The 22,269-nt window shown below is 38.7% G+C and overlaps 1 protein-coding gene across 4 annotated transcripts in view; it reads right to left on the minus strand.

Moving 5' to 3' along the window:
- The window catches only part of DIAPH3 (diaphanous related formin 3), a 522,043-nt gene that overhangs the window by 131,706 nt on the left and 368,068 nt on the right, over nt 1–22,269 (minus strand). For all 4 annotated transcript variants that reach the window (XR_007461112.1, XM_049647035.1, XM_049647034.1 and 1 more), the window contains 2 exons: nt 12,853–12,948; nt 12,295–12,354 (listed from right to left, as the gene is read on the minus strand). Coding sequence is in view for 3 of the 4 variants with exons in the window: in XM_049647035.1 (XP_049502992.1) it covers nt 12,295–12,354; nt 12,853–12,948 (156 nt within the window). In the remaining variant the exon portion in view is untranslated. The remainder of the gene's footprint in view (nt 1–12,294; nt 12,355–12,852; nt 12,949–22,269) is intronic.

Here is a 22,269-nt window from a genome sequence, read left to right on the forward strand (position 1 = left end):
CCTATGTTATCTACGGAACACACACGAAAAGGTGGGGAGGATGTCTGTTTTCTATGGAGAGGCACATTCATTATCTTGAGCTAGAGACACTACACTATTGACTCTTAATCATGCCCTATCACTCTTTAGGAATGCACTTTAAAGAGGCTTTTCATTTCTGGACAGCATAAAAATGAAAAGCTGAGCACTAGGACAGACAGAAGTCCCCTTTAGGTTCTTAGCACTGGAAGAGGAAAAAGGAAAAGGAAAAATGAAAAATACAAGTGCAATCAGCTTTTTTTTTTTTTTTTAGAAGAAAAGGATATTAGATAACTAATGAATAAAAGAAGAGATTTGGCTTCTGTCTATATTTTAATGGGGACAAACTAAGTTACTCTTGGAGATGTCATCCTATCTCGATTGCCTGCCTGTTGCCCATTATGACCTTTAATATTCCTAATTTTAATTTTCTTTAAGGTTCATGGTTACTTTACAAAGAAATGCAAAATGCTTCCAGTGAAATAGCAATTCCTTGTCTCTGACTCTGCCTTATACATATTCCCCCTGCTATTTCTCTTTTAAAAAAAAAAAAAAAAAGTTTATTTATTTTGAGAGGGAGCAAGCAAGGAAGCATGAGCAGGGGAGGGGCAAAGAGAGAGCGAGGGAGTGAATCCCAAGTAGGCTCTGTGCTGTCAGAAACTGCAGAGCTCAATCTCACAAACTTAAAATCATGATCTGGGCTGACATCAAGAGTCAGATGCTTAACCAACTGAGCCACCCAGGTGTTCCCTCCCCTGCTGTCTCTTGATTAGTCAATTTTTGACTATAGTTACTGATTTCCTATTGTGACAGACCAAAGCTTAACTTCCTCACAAGTTGTCTCAAAAGGGCTGCTCTCAACATGGCTTCCCCCAGAACTGAGAGAGGGAAGCAAAACAGAGCACTTTAAGATGGAAGCCATGGGTCTTTCATAACCAAATCTCAGATGTGACATACCATCAGTTCTCCTGTATTCAGTAGGTTACTAACCCTGGAAAATGTGTATGAGAGTGTTGTGCGTTGCATAAGGATATGAACCCCAGGAGGCAATAATCATTTGGGTCATCTAGGGAGTCTGGCTACCATAGCGTTTATATTGTTAGACTGTAAAATTGCACACAAGGCTATGTCAAATTCAAGTAGTGTACTATGATTAGACATCCTTCCCCCTGCCCTACCCGTTAAAATTGCCTGTACTTTTTTTCTTAGCACCTACCACTTGTCCCATACTTGTCTCCAGAGCTTTTTAACACAATTATATCTAATTGTATAAATGTATACAATTATACAAATACAATTATATACACTAATACCGTTGCACACATAGCCAAACAGATCAGATTATCTGTAAATCCTACAATTTACTCCTGAGCTTCACCAGAACTGTTTATGCTTTTCCAAATATGTACTACTTTCTTTCTGCTAGCATGTTTTTCATATTGAAAGATACTTTTAAGTTTTTTTTACATACATCTTTTATATTTCAATGAAGAAAAAAAGAGGATGATATATATATATATATTATTATGGTGTTATATTAAATATGGTGTTATTCCCTACATTTTCTCTGTTTACTAAGAGTCCTTTGGGTTTGTTTTTTCCTTCTTTTTTCATGTTGAATGATTTCCTCAAATGTCAGCTGATGAATTCTTGGCTCAAATTAGTGTTTAAGAACAAAAATTTTGAGTGCGTTTATTAACTAGTGAGCTTCTCCATGGGATGTTCTTGCAGTAATCAAGCATTTTTTGAGAGAAGGGAGCCCAAATGCTAATACCTGAAGGACTTTTCTCTGGACTGTTCATTATCTCCAGATGAATAATCTGACACATACTTGGAGTATAAGCTTGGCTCCTATGTAGTAAAGACTAAGTGGTAGGAAGGGGCCAGAAGAGGATTTTGCCATTCGTTTCTCCCGAAGATCTTCCCCAGTGTTCATACAATCCCTATTTTCAGTGGAGTACCTCAACTGGCTTGTATTCTAATTCTAGAGCATCTAGCAGCATACTTTTTTTTTCAAACAGCATACTTCTCATCTCCTGGAGGGATGTAGGAAAGGGTGAGAGGTAAGTATAGCACAGTGGTGACAAGTCTGGATTTGGAGCTACTGTGCCTCAGCGGAGGTTGAAATGCTCCTTCACGATGCCTGAATTTTCAGCTCTATGCCTTATTCTTCCCATCAGTGGTTCCTGAACCACTCGTGTGGAACCATGAGGACTCATTAGGGTCACCTGTTGTGAGCTGAATTGTGTCATCCTAAATTTATGTTGGGAGTCCTAATACCTGGTACCTGTGAATGTGACCTTATTTGGAAATTGAGTCTTTGCAGATGTAATCAAGTTAAGATGAGCTCAAACTTGATTAGTGTGGCTCTCACCAAATGACGAATGTCTTCATAAGAAGGCCACGTGAAGAAGGCAACAGGGAGAAGGCCATGCGAAGATGGAGACAGAGATTCAAGTGACTCAGCTGTAAGTCAAGGAACACCAAGGCATGTCAGCCACCACCAGAAGCATGGAAGGAGAAAGAAGACAGATTCTCCCTCAGAACCTCTACAAAGAACCAACCTTTGACAGCACCTTCAGACTGTGAGTCTCCAGAATTGTGACAGAATAATTTCCTATTGCTTTAAGGTCCCGACTTTATGGTAGTTTGTCATGGCGGTCTTAGAAATGACAACACCTGGATTCCAGTTTTTTCTTCCTGCACCTTTTTCTTCTCTATTCTGTCTTTATATGTTGTTTCCAGTTAAAGATGCCTTTATTTCAGAGGAGTTGAGATTGACTTTTACTACTCCTTCCCTCAGTGTCTTTGCAGTGAATCCCAAGGAGAAAAGGAGGTTAAAACATCTTTTCTATTTTAAAATTAAAGGTTCCTAGCCCTTTCATTTTTCTTCTTTTTCTCCTTCTAAACTAGTTCATACCAATTAATGCACTTTAAGTGCAATATAGGAACTATTCACAGAAAGAAAGTTAATTTCAATCTAATTAGTATACCCATTCTGCTTACTGCTGTCATTTGGCTTAAGAATTTATAATAACTTTCTAGTGACAAATGCACCACAGAAGGTAGGTGGAGAAGGGGAAAGAATGAGGAGGAACAAACGTATTGAATTTATTAAATGTCTACTCGATTCTAAGCACTGTGGTACTTTCATACACTTTTATTTAATCTTCCCGGTAGTCTATGAAACATGCCATTTCTGTTTTACCACCGAGGAAGAGGAAATTCAAAGGTTAAATAATCTGCTATAGTCACCCTGTTAGCAAGTCAAACCAAGAAGTCGGTCTCTAAATCCCAAGCCTGACCCCATGCTGTCTTTCAAGGTCAGACCGGCTAGATCATTTAAGGCTTCTATAAACAGAATTCAAAAATCTGACTGGTTTTATTCTTTCACAAATGGTCAGTGAATAAGAACCACTGCTCTTTTTGTAGGTAACTACTATGTGCCTGGCAGGCACTTTGCAAAACATTCATTTTTAACACTGACAACAGTCTTGAAAAGTGGTTTCTGGATCCGGCCACTCCAGACTGACCTTTAATGAGGACAAATATAAAAACAAATCTATGGGACCTTAGCAATAATAAGGTTAGAACCAAGAGCTCTTTTCATAGGAAAGGATCTGAGACATGTAATACAGTTGACACATGCCAGGAAGGAGACCCGCCACACGAGGGTCCCCACTATCCCTGTTAGACGACTTTTTCATACGTGACACAGCACCCCAACGATGCTGGAGCACACATCATGTTCCAACACCGTTTCTGCGGCTTTCCTAAATAATTTCCATCCCATTTGAAAGTAGGAAATATCTTATCCTCTACAAAATGGGATGACTCCTCTTGAAGGGTGCTCTGAAGCCCTCTCAGCCTGCCTTCTGCCACACTGAGCACCAGGGTTACATTTGGAGATGAGCTTTTAGAACCTTTAGGTTATAGGGAAACTGTCCTTTGTCCCATGGCCTGGGAAGCACCTTGGCCACCTTTCTTCCCCCTCAGACTTTATAGACTGGTATCATTGCACAAGTCATAGTCTCCCTTTTCAGATGCAAATACTATCTCGTTTCCCCAAGCAGTTACCTTTCACAGTCCATGCAAGGACATTTGCCGTGGGTCCTTTAGCACCCTTGCCTCTCTTTCTACCCAGAGACTCGCTTTCTGTTGGAGACCCTATATCTTAGTTCTCAGAGAAAACAGATGTCATCAGGTAAGACCTCCAGATTCCTCCTCACTCAGTATTTGTATCCACTTCTCTCTGTACATCCTTCCTTTCTACTGTCCAGGTACTCCACAGCTGTTTTCTCCATGCCATCCCCCAGAGGCCTCATTCTAACTACTACCCCACTAAATAGTCATCCCTCCCCTCCAGAGCTCCTTCCCTTCACAATACAAAGACCATAATAAAGTCAACGACACACAGAAGGCAAAGAAACATGACCTACTAACACCAGGACTCATTCTAGTTCCAGCTGTTCCTAGCTATGTCTCTTCTTTTTCCTCTTTCATATCCAGTTTTTTATTTTTATTACTTTTAATGTTTATTTTTGAGAGAGCGAGCGCACAAGCAAGGGAGGGGCAGAGAGAGGGAGACACAGAACTCGAAGCAGGCTCCAAGCTGTCAGCACAGAGCCCAACACAGCGCTTGAACTCAGGAACCAGGAGATCATGACCTGAGCCGAAGTTGGACACTTAACTGACTGAGTCATGCAGGCGCCCCTATAGCCAGGCTTTTAGAAAGAACAGCCTCCACTCCTCCAGCCAATGCCATCTGGCTTCAGTTTCTTCTATTCTTTAGAAACTGCTCTTCCTGAGGTGGTTAACAGCACCTGTGTCCTCAGGCCAGGCCATGTTCAGCTGCTCCCCCATCCTTTCCTTACCTGGCCTTTCTGAAGCCTGGGGCTTGGTTCAAGCCCTTCCCAAGCTCCTCTTTCCCTTGCCTGCTTCATCCAAGTTGTGAAGCTCAGATGAGCCCTGCAAACTATCCTTCCCAGGAAAACTGATGACTGTCCCAGGCACAAATGATACCTTTCTCCTCCCTGTATCCTGGGGGAAGCTTCCCAGTCGCACCATTTCACTCAGTCTTAACTGTTTATCCTAAACAATTTCTTTGTCATTAAAACTGTAGATCTGCCAACCACTTGACATGTTTTTCACATTTGTGATTATGTCAATGCAACTTTAGTTCTCAAATGACAAAATTACAGTAAAAGTGGTTTCCTTTCAAGGATATACATGGAAAAATATAACATGTAAATAGAGAAAAATTGTCGCAAGTCAGTAATCAAACAACAAAATCAATTATCTTTTAATTTTTTTTGGGGGGGGGGTTGTGGGCAGAAATTTGATTAAATCAAGAGATCCTCTCACTGGAAAAGAAAATATGCCCAAACACAAAATCTGAAACAAAAGGACAGAGTTCAAGGAGCTTCTAAAGTCTGTCCACTGGCTCCTTCTACACTCAGATTCTAAACCTTCATCATGAGAAAAGGGAGAAATTTAGAGTGGGTCAGAAATTTTGAAAGATCATGTAATTATAGTCCACCATGGAACACAAACAGAACAAAAGACATTAATCATAACAACTATTTCAGGGAAGTCAAGGACATTACTTTCCTTAAGCAGTAGACCTTTATCCCTTCTCACTCAATTTAGTTCCAGACTTCAGCACACATTTGTGAATGCTCATTAAATGAAAGGCATTTGCTATTTCTTGCATAAATGTCCTTTTAAAGCAACTTGAAGTCCTCACGGCTTGAGAATTTTTTAACCTGTTCGTGCTTAAGAGTGTATACGATAATGACTAAGCCAGAAGGTTGTCCCTGCCTTGACTATAAATTAGAAAGGCCATTCTCTTCTGCCCACCGGGCATGCTTATCTAGTAGGAGCCCTGCTGAGTCCATTCTTCCTTTTGCTTGAGTACATCGTAAATAGGAGAGACTGATATTTGAATAAAATGTGAAATCACCCAAATTGTTTTACACTCCTGGCCTAGAAAAATCTCCTTAAAAAATATTTAAGTCTTTTTTGACAGTTCCAGGTAGCATTTGATTCTGCTGGAAAGCTCCAGTGTAAGGGTGTCAAAAACAATTAGTATTTTATAATAGCTCCCTTTCTTTCTTAGGTAGTTAGTAGGGCACAAGTTCATCGGAAAAAGAACAAAAAATATTCTCAAGACAATGAGCCAATGACATTTAGCCAAATCATATAATTTTACTTTATTATTCTCTAGGCTCTTTCTACTTTAAATTCAGATACAGTTTAAAGAAATAAAAGTGTTGGTTGTCAACATTCACTTTGATAGATAAGGTCTTCTAGACAAGGAGTGGTTTGGTGTTGTCTTCACTGTTTTCAAACAAGCCTTAAGGCAGCTAGTGTTCGGTAGATACTACTGAAAACCTTACTAACTCCATAATTCTGCCTCAAGACAAATTCTTGCTGTTTGGGGAAAGGTAGGTCAAGAAATAAAGAGAACGCAGGACTGAGTAGATTAGGGAGGGGGAGTGGTTATGTGTGAAGTTTTGATACATCAACCACAAAGCCTGTCTTGTGTGTGTCCCTTATTGTGTGGAGAAATATGCTAATTCAAAGATATCTAACTAGCTTCACTTTTAATTCTGACTTCAAATCTTAGAGTAGCAGAGCAGCTGTGCCTGGCGGCAATACAATCTTATTTCTATAAAAATCTTTCAAAGCTCCATATATAAGTGGGAGAGTAAAAATAGATAATCAAATCCAAATTAAGGCTATTAAGAATTGATTTAGTGTAAAGATAATATAGCAAGATTTTGTTTAGGTTATGGATGTTCACTAAAAATGTGTAATACTTGTTTGCCTAAAATTTTGATTATGTTTTATCTTATTTTGTCACAGTTAAATAGTTTTATCATTAGGGGTTTTAATTGCATATAGTTTATAGAATTCTTTCTGATTACTCTATATCCATTTAACTGAGGCAAAAAAATCCCACTGTACTAAAGAGAACCTTCTAATGAAGATGCAATCAAATTGCAGGCAGATGTACCACAAGGTGTGGCTTAATAGTTCACATTTGTGAATCCTTTGTTACGAATGTCTTACAGAGTCTACACAGTGTGCAGAGGCCAAGTCCTGGAAGAGGGTAGGAAGCAATGCATCCTGAAAAATACTAGGCACACAGTGGTAGATCACGGAGTTGTAGCAACAAACAAGCAACAAAAGGAGAAAGAAAATGAGGAAATCAACTCTTTGCAAGTCTTCTTTCAACCTCCATAATGTTGGCTCCGCTATCGTGCAGTCTCCGAGACTTCTTCATCTTTCTTCTGTCTCATGCTCACTTCGTTACCCACCTGTGTCCATTCCTGAGGTGTAGCACTCGACTTGCCATTCTCTAGATTCAAAGATTTTTCCTTTAGATAACTCAGTAACTGACACAGTGTTAGCAATTCTCTGTGAGGGTCTCTTAACCCACAGCTCTAGACCTGGCTTCTTCCCTCAAACCTTGGTAAGTTCTTTAATTCTCTCCCCATCCCCTTGTAGCCAATCCGTGTTGGCATCAAGATGGCTGTGAAATACTTCTGATTCTTTTCTCTCTCCTACATTTCTCACTTCAGTTCCAGAAAAATTGCTCGGACCTGTCATTTTCCTGCCCCCAAACCTCAACAGCCCAAATTCTTGATCTGGCATCAGACTCTCCATATACTTCTTTCCTATCTGGTCCTATACTTTCAACCAGATGGTTTGATTCACGAGCACCCAAATATGGTATAATCTTTATAAAAATGCACTAATAAATACTTTGAGTATCTTGACTGAAAAGGAAGTCTTACTATTTTCCACAGACCAAAGAAAATCTTCAGATTTGGAATGCACTGCATTCAGTAAAGAAATGAGATAATGCCCTGTACTCATTAGCAGATGCTTTCCTTTGTTTTATTTACTGTTGTTAAACTCTGCTTGATTAAGCAAGGGAAAGAAATCTAATTAATAAGCAACCCTCCACTTCTAAGGAGTGAATAATCCAATCAAGATTGAACTGCATCCTCCCTATTTGATGTAACACCTTTTGAAGCCTAGACCACTGATGATCAAATATCTCCTGATGACAGATAACATTTTAGGGAGGAGATGAGAGGGGGTTAACAGTGTTCACAGCTGGAGCTTTAGCAATTAGCATATTAAGTCCCACTTATTTGGGTGACATCCAACGACCTGATTCTGCTCAATATAGTACATTAATCGTTCCATTCAAACCTAAACATAAACATGTCTGTTCATTCAACACACTCTTACTAAACACCCATGTGTTAGGCACCAATGCAGCTAAGTGCTGAGGTTATAGCAGTAAACAAGTCAGATAGCATTGATCGCCTTGTCCCCACCCTGACGGGACTCACACATAGAGTGGCAGACACTGAATAAGAATATTTTACAGGAAATGACTACTGCAAAATGGGAAAGCCACGGTGTTATTAGAGCATACAGTTTTACAGAGTTCAGGCTGGGGTTCATGAAGAGCCTCCTGAGAAAGTCCACAAATGTTGCTCTTTCTTGGCTCACCCTTGCCCTCCGGCTTTTGGCCTCATTTCTACTCATCTCTCAAAACTCTGTCTGGATTTCAGGTCCTTCTAGAAGTCAAGTCTGGATTGTCCTCATAAGGTCTGGATCGGTCTTCCACACTTGTAGATATTCCCAAAACATTATGTATTACTTCTATCCTGGCATTAACCAAATGTATAGGAATTGCTACTCATCTGTCCCAAATGCATGATGAACTCTTAGAAAGTTATCTCTATATTGTAAGTGCCCACAAATGCTTAAGTTTTGCTAAATTGGGGCACCTGGGTGGCTCAGTTGGTTAAGTGTCCGACTTCAGGTCATGATCTCACAGTTCATGAGTTCGAGCCCCATGTTGTTGGGTTCTGTGCTGACAGCTCAGAACCTGGAGCCTGCTTCGGATTCTGTGACTCCTTCTCTCTCTGCCCCTCACCGGCTCACACTCTGTCTCCCTCTCTCTCAAAAATAAATAAACATAAGAAAAATTTTTTAAAAAACAAGTTTTGCTAAATTAATGAAGGAATAAAGGTTTCGTGAGGAAAAATTTTGGACATTTAGTTTCTGCTGAGGCTTTCACAGGCAACACAAAAGGTAAAAGAAGTTATGGTTTTAACCAAAGTATTTTTGGTAGCAATTTGGAGCACAGCACAAGGACTGGATCATTCATACTTGAGGTCATCTTCTGCCAAAATATACACTGGAACATTTTAGCTGCAAGGTCCCAGAGGATATTTTACCAGGATCTTCTAATTCTGAATTATAAGATGCCTGATGTCTGTATCTACATCTGTATGTGTATGCATAATCTAAAGCTCTATACAATCTGAATTTATACTCTATACAATCTAAATGCTCCATGATCTTTCTAACAGAGTATAAGGTGGCTACAATTAATACAGATGTTTTGATACAGACTTTATCAAAAGAAAAAGTGGTCATAATTCCAGAAGATGAGTCCTATCTAGAGGTTAAATCTGGGAACAAAAGACAAGATACACTGGAGGTTAAGACATATCTGAGAGGGTGAATCTCAATAGGTCAACCTTATGTCAAGAAGAGAAAAAAAATGTACACACATGGCTCATCAGCTCAAGGGGGTGAAGGGGAACAGATCCTGATTCAAGCAATTGTACTCAGGAGGGCAACATGGCAGAGAGATTAAGAAGTTAAAATCAAAAGTCAGACAGGTTCAGGTTCAAAACTTGGCACAGGACCATAAACAAACTTCTAGACCTATTTAATCTTTAGTCACTTTCAACAACGAAAGGGAGATAAAAATATTGACTATCCGATAGGATTATTGCCAAGATTGAATAGGATGATACATATAAAAATTCTGCATAGTGCTTGGTATTTAGCAAGCCAAATAACTCAGCAGACATTAACTTATTATTATTAATACCTTTACAGATATTATTTTACTAAGGATATAAGCCAAGTTTAAAATAATTGTATAAAATCTTAGAAATCTTTAAAAATAGGTTATGAGATAATATGAATTACTATATATGCATGTAGAAAATATCAGACATTAGTTTTAAGTACATATGAAAGCAGATTAAAAAGTAAAATAGGTTTGAGTTACATTTCATTCACATAGTTCAGTTGTAGTGTTAGCATTTTCAAAACAAAAAGGAATGCTTAAATAGCAAGATTACAAAATACTCTGAAATAACATCTTTTTCTAAAAATAATCATGATCCTTGCTGCAATCATGATACTTTCCTTAAAAAAATCTACACTTTTCAACATGCAGTCAAGTAAATCTAACTTCTTTATACACAGAGTTCTTAAAGAGTAACTGGTCATTTGAATTTTTCCCCATGGAGTTAGAAATATGAAGGGCAAACACAACAGAAATATTGATAGAAAATAAGTTTTAAAAAGACTTTAATCCACTGCATTTATATTAGAAGAGACTTCGACCTCTGTGATACATCGATTTCCACTGGTTTGCGATATAATCTATTCACTTAATTATCACAATAGTCTTAGAACTTCAGATAGCACATGTCAACTTGAATAAAGATAGAAATGCAAGGTTCAACTGCTTTTATGCAATGCACCAAAATACCACAATTTATAAGTAATTATAGATGAGCCTTTATAGACTGGACACTTTACTGACATTATAGTAAGAAAAGGACTAGGTTCCCCAGGCCAATGCATAAAATTATCTTGAATAATATTCCTCTACATAATACCTAAAGTACTTATTTTAAATTAAGCATAGCATATGTATATGTATGCCATTATATTCATGCCATGGTCATTGTGTTGGCTGTGGGTCTTTGATGATTCACAATACGGGCTGCATTGTTTATTTTATGCATTTTATTACTAATAAAAAGTAATCCAATGTAGCCATATGTAATCAAAAAAGAAATGTGATGGGAATCAGAGTTGCATTTTGGTCATATTTATGTCACTAACTAGCTCTGTACTCCTGGGAAGTTTTCAGCTTCTCTCAGTTTCCACTTATTCATCTACAAAACAAAATAGTCTCTAGCGTCCCAGGATAGCTCTATTCTCCAGAATTTTTGCCATTATTTACCATGTCACAATGACTCCAAATCATAAACCCAAATTTAGGAATTACTTAATTACCTACAGTGAATATCTCTGACATACTACTACAATTCCTTTTTCTACTGTTAGTGTAGGGAAAGGGCAAACGGTAACAAACACATACGGTTGAAAAGACTCAGAAGACCTATTTAAAAATTTGCTGTAGATTTTACCTTTCCTCTCATTTATTAAACATCTACTGTATACATTTTACCTTGAGCAGTAAGCATCTATCCATCTATTAAGATTAATTACCCACATTCTTGTCTTTTTCTTTTTTACTTCACAAATTTTTTTAGGCTACCCTAGAAATTTGACACAGATTTCTATACTCCGTCACACATTCACATTTCCAGAAATTAACTCATCTGCACCTAAAACAACCCTCAGTGCAAATCTGTCAAGTATTTTTTCCATTTATAAATCTGGCATACTTTGGTGACAATCTCACTCTGTATAAATGACAATGGTAGTCGATGAACTTGTTTATGACTATGGAAGGTAAGCAGAACCATGTAATATGGGACAGTGAGAGAAAGGGAACCGACATAAATAAAACCGAGTCAACATAAACTGGCACCTTGAAGAGAAGAAGAGGGCTCCATGCAGGTGGTGTGCAGAGGTTGGTCAGGGACTTTTGAAAGCAGTCAATCTCAGCTAAGTATCAGAGACTAAGTTAACCCACCTTTTTGGTGATTCTGGTACATCCTTCCACAATAATAACACATGAGGCTCATCTGTGTTAATGATTTTGTCAAAATGCTAGTCACAGTATTTCAGACTTTACTGGCAAATATGGTAGAGTAAAATAGGTAACAGATTCAATATTTCAAACTGTATCCTGATATAAAGTAAATCCTATGTAAAATATTACTTTGAGAGCATACTGCTTTTGAAAGGATACATTGGACAACACTGATCAAAAATGTGTGACATAATCTCAGATAATAATTTTAAAAATTCATCTGAGATCTGAAAGAACTCTACATACTACCTCAAGGCAATGATGTAAGCATGAAATGTGAATATACAATCTCACAGCAAATAAGTACAGCTACACATTTCTCCTATTATAGCTGTATCTAAACGTGAGAACTTCCCAGCAGCCTATTAAAATAATAGATCAATAGGATAAAAGTAGATAAGAAGAATGTGCAATTTATGAATGCGGTTTATTACCATGGTTACAAACTTTCAGAACAGGCCGCTGAGACATGGGACTGAAACTTCGCCGAATATCTGTTAAAAAAAGAGAGAGAGAAAGAGAGAGAAAGAAAATTAATATAGAGGTCTGTTCATCTCAAAAAGTGTTACAGTATTAGACTGTTTTCAAAGGTGAAATAGGCCGGGACCCAAAGCAATGCTTCAATACCCTGAAATCCTTGAAGCAATGATGTTATGACTTTTACTTCCCATTTAATTATGCTACTGTAAACTCCACTGGGATAAGGTGCATATGGTTCTTTAGATGAGACTTGTCACACTAATCAAGATTTTCTAGGTTCAGTGCTTTGATTTGTTAATGTGCCACTGACATCGGCCAACTGGAATGCTTCTCTCTCTGACATTTGTCACTGCAAGGGAAGGATTAAGCAAACTCATGGAACTTCTGAAGAGTTGTTGCCCACAGCACTACATGCTTGACACATGACTTGAAAAGAATTAAAAGGAAGGAAAAAAAGGTTGTTCTTTGTGATAGTTCCCTAGAAAGTAACATGAAACAAGTATAATGTTCACCTTTTGGCTTTGGTGTCCTTTTTCTTCGGTCGCGGAAGGCAGCCCCCGACTGCAAAGCCTCCAGCAGACTATCCATCACTCCTGTCTCATCACCCTCTGTGAAAAGAGATGCAGGGAATTCTATCAGCCCTCGGGGTTACCATAGCAATGTCAAAGCATACACAGAAGCTGGTGATGGTGATGGTAGGGGGAAGAAAGATCAGATGCCAGGACTAAACCAGCAATTTTAAGATAAGATAGGACTTTAACTCTCTCGTAAATCAAATATCTTTTAATGAAATCTGTCTCATTAGTGTCTGCGTTACTGTCCACTAAAGAGGACCGGGTTCCATTGATTCACTTCAGAGGACTGCTTTTATAGTCTGGCGGCACAATAACTTTAAATAGAATGCGGTTCTAGTCATATCTGTGTCGCGGGTTATCATAAATCACATTTCCCTTGTAGAAATGGGTTATTTTCAAAGCACCAGCTTCTATTCTAAAATCGGCCAGGTGTAGGAGAATGTTCTTGTTGTTGTTATTGAGAACTCTGCTGCCTAAACTCATTGCACAAAATTCTATTTCCAGGTTAACTATTGTGAACATGCTCCCAACTGAGTTTTCATATCAGAAGATAATCGCCCCCTGACTTAGGTGACACGGAATAATCACTACAAACTTTTACAGAATGTATGAAAAGTTTGTCTTCTGTAATGAAAAATAACAGAAGAGGCTCTCAAATACCTAAAATATTTCATCCCATTATGATTAGTTAAATTGATATTCTGTATATATTTACCGAAAGATGTGGTTATAGAGTCAATTCTCTCTGCAAAGAACAGATTATTTTGTAATATTTACAGCTATTTATAGCTGTCAAAGCTAAATATTATTGAAAAGCAGTGGGAAAAAGAAAAGCTTCAAAGAAACTGCTGGCCCAATCCCAAATTCAAGGAAATGCCCAAGACTTTTTGGTCCCTCGGAAAGAGGTTACTCGTAGGCATTCTCTATGAAATTGTGTGACTGGTATACGTTACATGGAAAGTAACAGAAAACTATTTTCCTCTCATTTTTTAAAATTTCTTTTTATTGAGACACAATCCCTTCATTTGGAACAGATGACAAATGAATGCAGGAGAGTACAGATAGCAAACATTTACAGTTTATAAACAGATATATAAATATAAATATGCCCTGGCCCCTTTCCATCTGGTTCTATCTCATATTTTTAGAAAAGTACTAAATTTTGTAGGTGTAATTTTAAAAAAAGGTGGGTGATAAGTAGAGTATTTGGAGGTTAATTTTCATATAAATTTAATTCTGAGGTGGCTTGATGGCTATTTTAATTAAAATGCATCACAAATTTCAGTTACTTTAATTAGTAATTAGCGATCTTCGAAAATTTACACTCAAACTTAAAAAAAAAAAAACCTGCAAGGAATGTCAGGTATATAAGGTTGTGGATACATTTTGTTAGTAAAAGGTAACATTTTAAAAACCTAAAAGTTTAAGAAAGCAAGCATGAGATTAATGGCATACACTTTAAGGGGGGGGAAAAGAGAATTACAAAAAAATTTGAACTTTCCTTAGTAAGTTTACTGTTGGTAATGGTAATGACATAGTGATTCTGAAACTATTATGTTTATATCATAAGACTGAGGAGATAGGTATACTCACCGTGGGAAACGATACACAAGTATGGGATAGGTGAGGAAGAACCACAAAGTGTTGGAATGCTAGTACAACTATCACAGAAGCTCAGGGTTTTTAAAAAACACGTTTCCTAGCTTTCCAAAATAACCCAGAAGTAATGACACTGTGATAGCAAAGAGCATGTCTGGTCTCCAGATCTTGATTTCTGAATACCATTCTTAATGGGAACCAGAATACGTAGAGAAATGACTGATTCTGGTGCTGAGACCAAGAAAGTGTGAACAAGGAAGGCATTGATGCACCAGAAGATAATCGAGTGCTCAAGGACAGACAGGGATGTGTCAAAAGGGCAGAGGAGAGCCAGACTGAAAGACAGCCTTGGCCAAATTTTGGATGACACGAGTACTAAATGAGTAATAATGGAGATGGATTATTACACATTGGGGGAAAAAAAACAATTATGCATCCATATTGATACTAAAAAATTAGAAATAAATATAGGGGGAGAGAAAGCTCCTCTTTACAAAAGAATGTCAACCACTAGGTGTCAAAGATACAGGGGAAATAGAAAATTCACTATTTTATAACTCACATAACAAGAACTGAATGAGGCAGATATCATCAATGGATGCAGAAACCATTGTGTACAAGGCTGCAAAGGAACAGGAGTTGGAGAAATCTGGCAGATATCACCTTACCCAAATACTCAAATCTGACATCAAACTTGGTAACGACTCCTTTCTCAAGTGATGCACTAAGACAGATACAACCTGTGTGGTACTTTGTAGAAAAAATATTTATCCTGAATCTAAATGTAAGGAAACAATCACAGAAATACAAAGTTGGGAACATTATGTGAAATGACTGGCCTGGGTTCTTAATAACTACCAATTATGAAAAAGGAGAAGGAGAGAGGGAGGAAAGGAAAGAAATTAGGGAGCTGTTCTAGATTAAAGGAGATTAAAGAGATATGACAACCAAATGCAATACACAATCTTTGATTAGCTCTTAGAGTATTAAAAAAAGTTATGATTTTATTGAGATAACTGGGGAAATTTTAAAATGGACTAGATGTTAAAGAATTATAGCATACTAATGTTAAATTACCTGAATAAGATAATTACATTATCATTAGGTAGGTTAATCCATTTGTTCTGAGCAGATAGATACCGACACATTTAGGCTCACAGAACAACTTACACCCCCACGTTTCCATGTTTTCTATTTCATGTCCTTGAACATGCTGTTCTCGTTACATAGAACATCCTTCCCTTTCCTTCACCAACCTAACTTCTTCTCCTTTAAGACAGAGAACCGAGAACCCTTCCCTGATCTATGTGGGCTGAACTGGGTGCCCCTCTGTGTCCTAATGACATGGGGTACCGACAGCAATAAATCCTTTACAATATAATTTACTTGACAGTTTTTACCACTAGACTGAGTTCACTGAGGACAGAGATTATGGCTTTTTCAGAAAAATCCCAGTATTGCACAGAAAATGTTCCTTAATATATGCTGACCATATTAACAAGTGAAGCACTAATAGGGCCAAATGGAAGGAAAAAATCACGCAGGAAAATAAAGGTCTCATGTGGAAAGGGGGCCAGGGAAGTGGTGGGAGTACATTCCTACCACCATTGTAAACAATGCAGCACTGTTTCTTCCTCTTCCCTTGTCTCCTACATCCATTCAGTTGCCAAACAGTGTACACGCCTAAATATCTCAAGGATTGATCAACTGTTTCCTTTTCTGACTAAACTTTAAGTTCAGTGTCCAGAATTGAATTAATTTTTTTTAATGTTTATTTATTTTTGAGAGACAGAGAGTGAACAGGGGGAGGGCAGAGAGAGGGAGACACAGAATCCGAAGCAGGTTCCAGACTCAGCTGTCAGCACAGAGCCTGATGCGGGGCTTGAATTCAACAAGCTGTGAGATCATGACCTGAGCCGGAGTTGGATGCTTAACCGACTGAACCACCCAGGCGCCCCAGAACTGAATTATTTTTCACCCAAAATAGTGCATGAGTTGCCAGGAGTCACAATGTGTCTAGTTAATCCCAAATTCAAATTTATCCCATATAGCACCAGTAAGCTCTGAAGCAGAACTAGGATCTTCAATCCCCTAGTCACAAATTTTCAGTATCTCTCACTTCCCACAATACAAAGTACCAACTCTTTCACTTGTCCCAACACTTGATTCCAATTGCTTTTTCAATCTTATGTCCTCCAACTTCATGACCTGCTCTTTAGCTAAAGGCAACTTTGAAGCTGTGGTTCTTTACAAACCTCTCTCCCATCCTTCACTCTCCACATGGAAGTTCTGTGCTTTAGTCTCCCAGAGCTGATGGCATTTCTTGGCCTTCACTCCCACAGCGTAATGGAAAGTAAGGAGACACGCATTCTAGTCTGAGGTCTCAACATACTACCTGTGAGACACTGGACTAGTTATAAAATCATTCCTGACAAGTGTAATAGAAAGAATACCTTTCTAGGGTTAATGAATCAAATGAGATAATACAAAATAAAGCACTTGATAAATTGCTAAGTGATATAAAAATGTAGGGGAATAAATTCATAAATGAACTCCATAGCACACTACAGCAAGTTTATGCAATATTTGATTGTGTTTCAGGCACTGTTTTAGATACATTATAAATTAAATAACTTTTATAGTGTATTTTACTATGTTCTTGAATATCATCATTTCTAAGGGAAACTGATCAGAAGTACCTATGAGAAGTAGGCCCTGGAATGGGAAAAGATATTTGCAAATGACATATCAGATAAAGGGTTAGTATCCAAAATCTATAATGAACTTATCAATCTCAACACCCAAAAAACAGATAATCCAGTGAAGAAATGGGCAGAAGACATAAATAGACACTTTTCCAAAGAAGACATCCAGATGGCCAACAGACACATGAAAAATGCTCAACATCACTCATCATCAGGGAAATACAAATCAAAACCACATTGAGATACGACCTCATACCGGTCAGAGTGGCTAAAATTAACAACTCAGGAAACAACAGGATGTGGAGAAACAGGAACCCTCTTGCACTGTTGGTGGGAATGCAAACTGGTGCAGCCGCTCTGGAAAACAGTGTGGAGGTCCTCAAAAAGTTAAAAATAGAACTACCCTATGACCCAGTAATAGCTCTGCTAGGAATTTACCCAAGGGATATAAGAGTGCTGATGCATAGGGGCACATGTACCCCAATGTTTATAGCAGCACTTTCAACAATAGCCAAATTATGGAGAAAGCCTAAATGTCCATCAGCTGATGAATGGATAAAGAAGATGTGGTTTATATATACAATGGAATACTACTTGGCAATGAGAAAAATGAAATCCTGCCATTTGCAGCAATGTGGAAGGTATTATGCTAAGTGAAATAAGTTAGAGAAAGACAGAATATCACATATGTTTTCACTCATATGTGGAACTTGAGAAACTTAGCAGAATACCATGGGGGAGGGGAAGGGGGAAAAATAGTTACAAAAAGAGAGGGAGGGAGGCAAACCATAAGAGACTCTTAAATACAGAAAACAAACTGAGGGTTGATGGGGGGAGGGGAAAATGGATGATGGGCATTGAGGAGGGCACTCATTGGGATGAGCACTGGGTGCTGTTGTATGGAAGCAATGAATCACGGGAACTACCCCTAAATCCAAGAGCACACTGTAGACACTGTAAGTTGGCCAACTTGACAATAAATTATATTTAAAAAAATAAAAAACAAAAAACAAAAAAAAATTAAAAAAGATACTGTTAATCACAAATAAATTAAAAAAAAAATTTTTTTAACGTTTATTTATTTTTGAGACAGAGAGAGATAGAGCATGAACGGGGGAGGGTCAGAGAGAGAGGGAGACACAGAATCTGAAACAGGCTCCAGGCTCTGAGCTGTCAGCACAGAGCCCGACACGGGGCTCGAACCCACGAACCGTGAGATTGTGACCTGAGCTGAAGTCGGACGCTTAGCCGACTGAGCCACCCAGGCGCCCCACAAATAAAATTTTTAAAACGTGCATTTAGAATATTCATTCAACATATGCTTACTGAGGGCCTACCGTGTGCCAGGATATTATTAGGCACTAAAAATACCTAGGCCCCAAGAATTAACAAGACATGTCTTCTGATCACAAGAAGCAGAACAGTGTGATAGTAAGGGAGGGATCTGGACGAACTACTGGAGATGTAAGGTTTCCTAGTGAATTACGAGCTGACACATAAGCAGGAGTTAGTCATGGCAAAACGAGAGACAGAATAGCATACCTGGCAGAAGGGATAGCAGGTGAAAAGGCAAAAGATATGAATAAAAGCAAAAGTGAGCTATAGTAAAGTATTGAGATGATTTATATTTACATGATTCTAATACAAACCTAATAACTCAGGTTTACATAACTCTAATACATTATTCCTCTGCAAAGAGAAACAAACATTAGCTATTCTTTAATTGTAGACTAGAATTCAATTTCCCTAACTACAAGTCAGTTCATATTCAAAATATTTATAGCCTGTTTCCTGCTGTGAACTCTTTTAAATAAATAGACTGTGAGAGCCAAAGCTTTGCTACGTCTGAATAACAGATCACCTTGTTTAATTAGTAAGTGGTATTTTAAAAAATCGTACAGTGTCAAGGTAAATGGAGAAGGGAGAGCTAAGGATGAGTTACCTCTGAGGCAGAATCAATAGGATGTGCAGACAAGGAGAGGGGAAGCAGCTAAGGAGTCACACAGTCTGAGGTCTCTGGGGCCTATGACTAGACGAGTAGAAAATATGGAAATATTTTCAAATAATATTGAGTTTGGTGGAGAACACATGTTGAACATAATGAGTTTCCTTTTGGACGTGTGAGTACAAGGTGCTAGCAGGGACCTCCTGATAACTTCTGAAAGTAAGCTGGAAATTCTGGCCTCAAATTCAGACAAAAATTTCAGTACTATTTCCGGAAATCATTTCTGTATTACAAAAGACACTTGCTCAGCACTCTCAGCCAGACTCTGAGAAAGGTCCCGAAATACCAGGGGTGACTTTATCCTTGCCTCACAGATGCTAGTGGTCCTCGGGAAGTGCATAGGACTGAGTCGGGAGAGGCGGCATCTTGAGAACCAGTGACATTTTATAAAGAGGAGAAAAGAGAAAAGGCAGGGACCTGGTAAAGTTTGTTCTGCCCTTTATTTCACTTTTCCCAAACCAAGGCAGAACACTGAAAGTACAGATAACAACAGATGCAGAGAAAATCCTGAAAGGTTCCAGAACATTAAAAACAAACCATATAGGCTGCATACAAAGTATAAAATCAGAATAGAACTGGATTTCTCAATAGCAACACTGAGTTCCAGAAGACAAGATACAGATTTCAAATTCTGAAAGAGAAAGTATTTCCAGTGAAGAAATGGTTACATGGCCTAGAAGTGGAGGATAGAAAATGAACACGCAAGTTTCTGACCACTCGCTCGTAAAAAAACTACTGAAAGGCGTGCCTCTGCAAAAAAGGGAAGAAAGTAAGATAAAACAAAAAACAAAAAACAAACAAACAAACATGGGATCTAGGAAAGGGGAGGGGACAGAACAGCAAAGTGGGAAAAAAAATTTCTCAAGATGGTACTTGTGTCCCCGGCTCAGAGCAGCCGCCAATTCAGATCACATGGGAGAAAAAGGCAATGGAGGAGAGAACCGTAGCCAAGGAACTAAAAGCAAATCTGCTGTGTTGAACCATTTGCAAAAATGACTGCTGCTGATTAAACAGACGTGTCTGAGAGTCTGGATAAAACAGTGACAGATATACCCAAGTACTAAGCAAATTAAGAAAAAAAAAGTATAAATCTAGAAATAACACTGTTGCCCAACGGGAAACAATCATGGAATACTAACTAGAGGAATAAGGAGTATTTCCACAGTTGCGCCATTATAAACACTGGTTATTCTTTGACTCTCAGGTATGATACAGTTGTAATGTGAGGACGTCAGGGGTAGAGGAAAAGGGTACAAGGTCGGCAGAAAGCAAAAGGAAACTAAATCGTCACTGATCAGGAACTCAGTAATGCCTAAAACAAATTAGCAATAGTCTAAGCATATCATCTAGAAATAGAGAAGAGGTAAATAAATACCAGGAAAAAAAAAAAATCCTAAGAATTAAAAGTGGTTACCTCTGAGAAGTGGAAGGCAGTAGAGAAGAGGGAAAATATGCTATAAGCTTAACATATTTCATTTAGGAATTTGCAGACATTATGCTGATATATATAAAGTAACGCCAGCAACAAAAGATTTCATGACAGGAAAAGATGACCAGGGAGGTGGAGATGAAGGAAGTTGATTTTTGGCCTAACTGTGCTTTCCTCTGAGAAGGGGAGGAGGAGAGGTAACAAATGGAATAACACAACATCATGAGCACCGTGATGGAGATCTGCAGCCCAGGAGGGACACCTGGTGTGGGGCGCAGGAAGAAAGAACAGCAGTCAGAGAAGGCCCCCCGGATACCCAAGACTTAAAGAGTTTTAGGTCTGCCATGGCTTTCTGAAGGCGAAGAGCTTGCTCGAGCTCAAAGAACAGGCAGAGGTTCTGGAGGGTCCAGAAACACTTGGTGGGCTCAGATGTCCATGGGAGTGGAGAGCAGGGTCCCCGAGGGGCAGTACTGAGAGGTGCTGAGGGCACAGGGAGAGGACAGCTCCCCACGCACTGAAATAGGCCCAGGAATTTGGGGTTTGCCTTTAAAGGAGCCATCAATTTATTTTAACCTAGGACCTAACATGGTCAAATTCCTATTTTAGAAAGATCACTATGAGAAGGGATAACACGGAAGGCAAGGTTTGAGGATTTCAGTCTAGGCAAACGTGATCACAAGGCCCAAGGAAGGAATGGAAGTGTTGAAAATGCAAAAGAGAAAGGAAGAACAGAACAATCTTGGTCAGCCTGGATGGAAGTATTAAAAAATAAAGTTGAAAAAAAAAATAAAGTTGAGGTTAATTTCCAGGTATCTAGCTTGGCTAGCTAACTAGCTAGCTATGGGTTGATAATATTCCCCAAGTAATGACTCATGCTTGTCTGGTGGTAGAATGGGGCTGAGCCTAGAGAGGCATTCATTTTTGGATATGTTGAGGTGTTCATGAGATGTCCAACTGCAAGTGGTTCAAGGTGTTCAGGAGGCTGATGGTGCCTTAGGTTTAACACTAGAGGGAGAACTGGTTACCCTAATGGTTTTAACTTAGAAACACAGTGGTTGTACTTGAAGCTATAGGAAAGAGCATAGTGAAAAGGTAGAGAACACAAGTTTTGGATTCAAACAACTTGGACTGAAACACTGGCTTTCCAATTAGCCATCTGTGTGACTCTGGGCAAATTACTTAACTCTACTAACCCTCATTTTTTTTCTCTTAACTTTCGTGTGGAAATAATAATAGTACCTGCTTCACAAAGGTTATTGGAGGATTAAAAGAGATACATCATGTCCAGGCACAAAAGAGAGTGCCTGGCAAAGAGTAAGGGCTTAATATCAGTTGATCTGTGGTGTGCTAGTTGTTGAAATGGCAGAGTGCGTGATCTCTTAGGAAGAGAGCGTGCAGTGACATGAGCTCTGACAAGGCAAACTAATGTGTAAAGGGAATGTAGGAAGAAATGAGCGTTCACAGCCTGTGACCGTTTCCCATTGTGTTTACTTTGCATGCACTTTGAGAGCTCCCGTTTTTACCCCATTGTCCCCTACACGCTTTCTGTAACTCACCACATTTTATAGGGCTTCAGCGGCAGGAAGAGATAGAATGGAACTGGGAGCGGGGCTACG

The sequence above is a fragment of the Panthera uncia genome, assembly GCF_023721935.1.
Source record: "Panthera uncia isolate 11264 chromosome A1 unlocalized genomic scaffold, Puncia_PCG_1.0 HiC_scaffold_16, whole genome shotgun sequence".
Taxonomy (NCBI): Eukaryota; Metazoa; Chordata; class Mammalia; order Carnivora; family Felidae; genus Panthera; species Panthera uncia.